The sequence below is a fragment of the Malus domestica genome, chromosome 10, assembly GCF_042453785.1.
Source record: "Malus domestica chromosome 10, GDT2T_hap1".
Taxonomy (NCBI): Eukaryota; Viridiplantae; Streptophyta; class Magnoliopsida; order Rosales; family Rosaceae; genus Malus; species Malus domestica.
In genome coordinates this window covers 18953631-18960722 of record NC_091670.1, presented here as the reverse complement: position 1 = coordinate 18960722, position 7092 = coordinate 18953631, and the positions used below count along the sequence as shown (strand labels likewise).

The window sequence follows — 7092 nt, the reverse complement described above, 5'->3', positions numbered from 1 at the left end:
AAACCACCTTTAGAACATGGTCATTGAATTTCTAATGCAACCACCACCACATTCACCAACATAAACACATGATGAACGTGTATGGTACAGATCAATGACGATGTTGAGATTTTATCCTAATAGACGCATAACAATAATACTATCATAGAAAATAATTTCCTTTCCTCGGGGGTTTCATGAAAGTGGGACCATTGAGATGTCACTCAAGGTACCATAGAAATGTATCAAATCAAATTCAACTTCTTTTGTAAACCGAGGCCAATGCATTGTTGATGCTCATTCCACCCTTCTCTAAGCAAAATATTCACCTCCTATACATATTGCACTCTTGATACACATCTAAAATATATAGTGCATACCCTTAACTATTTACAAAAACATATAAAAAGGGTAAGACCTTCAATAATCCTTCTTTTCTAGATTTCTTCGGGGTCAAGCTTAATAATTAGGGGGAGACAATTGGCCTTATTGGGGTCATAAGATCCCAACGACCCCACCTTCTCTCTGGTACTGGTACAGGATCAAAGTCATGGTGATATGAACAGATGATGAACGAAAGAAAAGTGTATGGTAGGGTACAAGGTCTAGAACGCTCTTCTGTTTTCTCCATGATGAACACAGAGATTCACTTCGCAAGTTATGGCTTTTGTGGGTTAAGTTGTAGGGCGCAAGGGTAATTTAATAAAGAGGAGTCCGGGTTATGGTGGCATCAAAATAACCAGAGAGAGTTGTCAGTTTTGGCGTGCTTTACTGTGCAAGGTGGTGAGCGAGCGAGGTGAGTGAGTTTTTTATTTTTTATTTTTTAACAAACGATATTATTTATATTAGAGATGAGATGTGAGTTTAGTCTCACAATAGATTAGTGATAATATAGTTCAAATTTGTCTTTGACAAGAATCAAATCTAAAACTTCTCACATAAAGTGAAGATAAATACTACTAGATAGTAGTAATAAGTGACTAGATAAATGAGTGAGTTGGTTGTGTTAATTATGCACCCAAAAAACTCAATGAATCTCTCACTACTTTTTTGGCTACCAAATTAAAGTAGGGCAAAACTAAAAGAAAAGGAAAGGAAAAACATTGTCTGTGCGCCAAAAAGAAGAGTGTTAGTGTATCTTACTTCTGAGGACTGAATCATGCATTTAGTAAATAACAAGTTTGCTTTTTTCGCACTTGGGTAATTTTTTTTCAGTATCTTGGGAGATGGGTCGACTTTAGATTTTGGTTTGGAACTCAGAAGTACTAAACAGCTGGTAGCTTTTGAGCTTTGTGTTATTTTTGCCCTTTTGGTTTTTGTTTTTCCTGCGTTGGGTGAACGTTTGTTTGGTGGTGGGTAAGGGTTTGCTTCTCAAGATTTGAATGCTCGTGCAACAGCAGCAGCATTCAAAAGCCTCGCCCTTTGGTCTCTTGTTACTGTTCCTCTGAGCGCTGAAACTCCTTCTGATTCCTCAAGCAAAAAGCTTGAATCGATGGCATGAGATTTTGGGTGAGTCTCTTTCTCTCTCCACGTTCTGTGGTTCTGGTTTTTCTTTTGGGGTTTCTAGGCGTGGTGTTGGCTGATTGCACTCAAACATGAACTGGGTTTTTTCTGTTTTCAAATCGCAAGTAGCCAAGTAGGTGATATTTCTTGGTAGATTTTGTACAGCTCTGTAGATTTGATGAAATGGGGTCTTGGGTTTTGTGGGGTTTTACACGGAGAGTGGATTTTGGGGGTTGTCCTTTTGATTATTTCCCAATTTCTTCATGCCCTTGAGATCCTTTGCCTATTTCTTCATGTGGGGCTCTAAAATTTTTACTTTTGCAGCATAATATGATCTTTTGCCCCATTGTTTAACTAGAATTTCTATTGACAATATTCTGGTAGATTCCTCAGATTTTACTCCAATTTTGTAATGATTTATTTTATATTTTGTGTGTGATCTTTTCTCATTTATTCCCGTGCTTTGCCCAAATAAAAAGAGATGCTTGTTGTCTACCGTTGTGGTGGTTTCTTCAACTGATACCGAGATGCTGTTTTCGGTTGCAGGTTTTCAAACTTCAACGCCAAAAAAAAATCTAGAAAATAGGTGGTGTTGATGTGTACATGTTGGGTTTGGAACTTGATGCTTTGAAGACGTCCAAGGAGGTCTTGGTGGCATGAATCTTTAATTAGCTTTTAAAAAAGGAAAACAAAGAAACAGAGTAATCAGAGGAGAAAATATAAGAAATAGTGGGGGAGTGTGGTGGAGTCAGATTTGTGCTTGAGTGTCTCTGGTGTTTGATAATTGTTTAGTGTTCAGAGTCTGTTGGTTATGTCCCCTCGGCTGACTTGGTGCGCCCGGACTCCGTGGGCTTTGCCGCCGACCAAGGAAACAGCCTCTTCTTTGGCTCTCTTGCCATTCAAGAGAACATTTTCTTAAAAATTTCCACAAACCCCATCTTCTCTTTCCCTTTCTTTCTCTCTCATAGATTGCCTTGGTCTGTGTCAAGATTCGGTCATACGCCCCTGCCTTGCATGCATATAAACTCCCCTCTGTCTTTGAGATCCTTCTTTTCTCTCTTGGAGCCTAGGAAGTTGGTCAAAGTGTTGGTCCCCGCTCCTGGTGCCTTCCTTTCCATTTCGAGCAACTTTTCCTCGATTGAGATGCATTCTTGTTGGGGGTGTTTGGTGGTCTGGGCGTGAAGTAGAGGGTAAGTTTCGTTTAGGGAAGTGGAGGAAAAGCTTTGTTTGCTTGCCAAGATGAAGTTTATGAAACTTGGATCGAAGCCGGATTCTTTTCAGACTGATGGAAATAATGTTAGGTGAGATCTTCTATCCCTATCTTTGAAAACTGTGCTCTATCTTTCCTCAGTTATCAATTTGAATCATATGCTGGGCTATTGTGACTCATGCAAAAGCCTGAAAGTATAATTCCTATTGCAAAAGCCTGAAAGTATAATTCCTATTGCAAAATCCTGAAAGTATAATTTTTTTCACCTAAATTTGAGATGGTTTTTTTGTTCATTGGAAAATTTTGGATATTTCTCCTCATGGATAATGGCTAGGTCCACTCATTAGTAGCCATCTTGGTTTAAAAATTGGGCTGTAAGTTTTCGTCCTTTTTTTCGATTCTCATTGTTTTCCTACACTCTATTTGCTTAAAATTATTCTTGTTCTATGACTTGGTATCAAATTTGCTCTCATTTACTTTTTAGTTTTTGGTTCACGAAAACTTGGTTCTCTTAGTGCGGCCGCCTTAAGAGAACCTTTATTGAATCTGTCAGTGTCTCACTTGCTCTATGATCAATTCTTTTGGAATATCTGAATCCTTGGCCTTATCCAATCTGAGCTATTGTCAATCTAGTATTTATTGGTTATCTCTTATAGCTATCATAAGTAGATCACCACACATAATTTGTTATTCGAATTATAAAGCTATTGTTCATTAATTTAAGGATGCAAGAGGTTGTGAGCTAATAATTTAGACCAAACCAGGGTAATACTGTAAGAAATGATAGAGTTCTGTCAAATGTAGACAAAACATAGAAATGCTAATCAAATTAAATGCATTGATAAAGCAATGTTATAATATAAGAAAGAACGGATGCAGGCAATTGAGTTGTATTTTTGTATGGGAGGAGAAAGATTTCTGGGCTCCTGAAAAGAAAAGTTTAGAAAAGAAGAAAAGCTTGATTTTCAATTGCTCGTTGCAAGATCTCAATGTTTTAGTATGCGGGTCTTCTTATTAGTGCTCTTTTATATGCAGAGTCCTTACTAACAGTACAAAAACATTCTTATATGCAGGTATGTCGCAACAGATTTGGCAACAGACATCATTGTTAATGTTGCAGATTCAAAGTTTTATCTACATAAGGTAGTCATCTGGTCCATTTTTCTGTATATGGTATCTTGTATCAGGATTGCCAAAAACTGTTTAGTCCTCTTGTCGTTTTTCATTTCTTGGTGAAACAAACGGCTCCCCAGTTACCTTTCATGTTGCATTTTCAAGTGGAGGGATCTATAGTCAGTAATTTATTATAGTACTCATATTAAAGCATCCAGAACAAATCCAGATATGTTTAGCTACTGTAATTATGAAATGGATAAAAGACGTGTAAGGCTTATAAGCAATGTGCATGTGCTCAACTTGTTTCATATAGATAAACTGAACATTTACGGGGATATGATTATTTACATTAATTAAAGACTACTCTGTTGATACTCGACAAATACCCAATTGCTTGACGAATTATTATGATTTTCTAGAGACCAACAGAGCTTTGATAGATAGATACTGAGCTTTCTAGATATATTAAGCACTTTTAAATTCAATGATGATAGTCTTGCCAAACTTATGTTGATTCTCAAGGCAACTCTTTTCGTTTTCAAAATTTATGTGAAAATCTGCAGTATATCTACAGATACATGTTTTGTGATACTGATCAAAGTGATAATGTTGTATGCAGTTTCCTCTTCTATCAAAGAGTGCTCGCTTGCAGAAGTTGGTTGCAAACACTAATGAAACAAACACTGGCGAAATTTACATTTCTGACATTCCTGGTGGCCCTGCTGCCTTTGAGATATGTGCAAAGTTTTGTTATGGCATGACTGTCACCCTCAATGCTTACAATGTTGTTGTGTCTCGCTGTGCGGCTGAATATCTGGGGATGCATGAGTCTATCGAGAAAGGAAATCTCATTTACAAGATTGATGTCTTCCTTAGCTCTAGCATTTTCCGGAGCTGGAAGGATTCCATCATTGTTCTTCAGACTACGAAGTCTCTTTTACCAATATCTGAGGAACTGAAGTTGGTTAGCCATTGCATTGACTCTGTTGCTACTAAGGCCTGTATGGATGTTTCAAAAGTTGACTGGTCCTATACCTATAACCGGAAGAAGATCCAAGAGGAAAATGGGAATGATCCAAATTGGAATGGTGTCAGAAATCGTCCAGTTCCAAAAGACTGGTGGGTTGAAGAATTGTGTGAGCTTGAGATTGATTTGTACAAGCGTGTTCTAGCGAATATTAAAAGCAAAGGGGTACTATCTGGTGAAGTGATCGGAGAGGGCTTGAAAGCTTATTCTTACAGAAGGTTGCCAGGTTTCAGTAAAGGAATGATCCAGGATGGAGATATGACAAAGCATCGATCAGCAGTGGATGCAATTGTCTGGCTGTTGCCTGAAGAGAAAGGCAGTGTCTCTTGTAGTTTCTTGCTCAAAATGTTGAAAGCAGCTATATTTGTGGACTCTGGAGACACGGCTAAGGGAGAGCTGGTAAGGAGAATAGGGCAGCAACTGGAAGAGGCTTCGGTAAATGATCTTTTGATACGAGCAGCGGAAGGAGAACCTTCTGTTTATGATGTTACTGTAGTCCAAAAAATAGTAGAAGAGTTTCTAAGGCAAGGTCAAAGTCCAGGGATTGAATCACTAGACGAAGGCGATCAACTTCAGGAGGTGAGAAGGCCAGGGATATTGTCTGCTGCTTCCAAGCTGATGGTGGCAAAACTCATAGATGGGTATCTTGCTGAAATTTCAAAGGATCCCTACCTACCCTTGTTGAAGTTTGTTGATCTTGCGGAGATGGTGAGAGGTTTCTCTCGACCTTCTCATGATGGACTTTACCGAGCCATTGACATGTACCTTAAGGTTAGGGATTTTATACATTTATTCTCTTGATTGACATAAAGTTGGGGTCTTTCTTGTTGTGCAAGTTTTAAATGTTATGATGCAAACAAGTTGCTTCAGATTTTCTGTTCTGTTGTATTTTAGTTGGTGGTGAAATATGATCATGCCATAAAAATTCTGTTTTCCTGCGTGCTTTTGTGTTTTATCTTTTTAACTGTTGGTGGTGATATATGTTTCACACGTTGGCCTGCTTTGCTATGCAGGAGCACCCAGGGATCAGCAAGAGCGAGAGGAAGAAGATATGCAAGCTGATGGACTGCAAAAAGTTATCTGTTGATGCGTGTGTGCATGCAGTGCAAAATGAGAGACTTCCGCTGCGTGTAGTTGTGCAGGTACTATTTTTTGAGCAAGTCAGGGCTGCTGCTTCATCAGGCAGCAGCACTCCTGACCTACCTAAAGGCATGAAGGATTTAAACAGTGGGTCCCATGGTAGCTCAAGAACTGCAACAACCAACACGGAGGAGGATTGGGATGCAGTAGCGTCAGCTGAGGAGCTTAGAGCCCTAAAGGGGGAGCTAGCTTCTTTAAGGCTGAGCAGTGGTGTGGGATCGTGCGACAGGAATGGTGATGGAAAAGGCAGTGTTGACAAGGCGGCGGTAAGTAAAATGAGAGGGTTGCTGAAGTCAAAGAAGAAGATTTTTGCAAAGCTTTGGTCAAGCAAAGGGGTACAAGGTGAGAACAGTGGCTCTGATTCATCCGAGAGTCTTGGTTCAGGTAATCCCGAAGAGGCTAAATCTACACCTTCGAGAAATAGGAGGCATTCGGTTTCTTAGTAGAGCAATTGACCCAGAAATAGGTTGGGAATTTTCGGGTTTCGCCTTCTCTCGTTATGATCTTAGCAACTAAAAAAGAAAAACTGGTTACCTGAGCAAAATTGGAGTACATATAGTTTGGAAGAAGGCTTTTTGTTGTAGTACTTGCAGAAAAATTCACAGGGTGAGAAAATGAGATAATTTACCTAGAGATTGTAACTGCAGAGGTGATCCAAATGGCAAGAGTTAACTCTCATACTTAATTGTGCTCGTCAAAATCTTTTGTATGTTATATGACTTGTCTAGCAAGAAAAGCATTTATCAATAGCTTTGGAGAATTAGAGGTGGGCTTCATACGATCTGTCCAATTACATCATTCAAAATTCGTTTGATCGAAAAGTTCCCGCTTCTAGTATAGGACTAGATTAATTAAAAGCCGTTTGATTGATGAGTTCGCCTTTCTCGTGTAGGTTTAGATTGACGAGTTCGCATTTCTCTTGCACAATAAAACACTCTTGCCATACTATTACTATGTTGCATTCTTTACTTCAGACAAAATATGATGAAACTACATGAACAAAATTCGCCACCTTCACTAAAATTGTCTTGGATCAACAAAAATTGAAAGCCAGGAGGAAATTTGGTATAGTCCTCAATAGGCCCATCACTGTAATCCTCCACAAGCCTTTAGATAC

At 38.9% G+C, this 7092-nt stretch overlaps 1 protein-coding gene across 1 annotated transcript; it reads left to right on the top strand.

The window, feature by feature from the left end:
• The first annotated feature begins 1031 nt into the window (after positions 1-1031).
• On the top strand, positions 1032-6738 carry LOC103429904 (phototropic-responsive NPH3 family protein NPY2). Its single transcript, XM_029109673.2, has 5 exons — positions 1032-1488; positions 2029-2783; positions 3766-3835; positions 4428-5606; positions 5849-6738. Exons 2-5 carry the CDS (start codon positions 2722-2724, stop codon positions 6416-6418), a joined length of 1881 nt encoding a protein of 626 aa, XP_028965506.2. The 5' UTR covers positions 1032-1488; positions 2029-2721; the 3' UTR covers positions 6419-6738.
• The last annotated feature ends 354 nt before the right edge of the window (positions 6739-7092 follow it).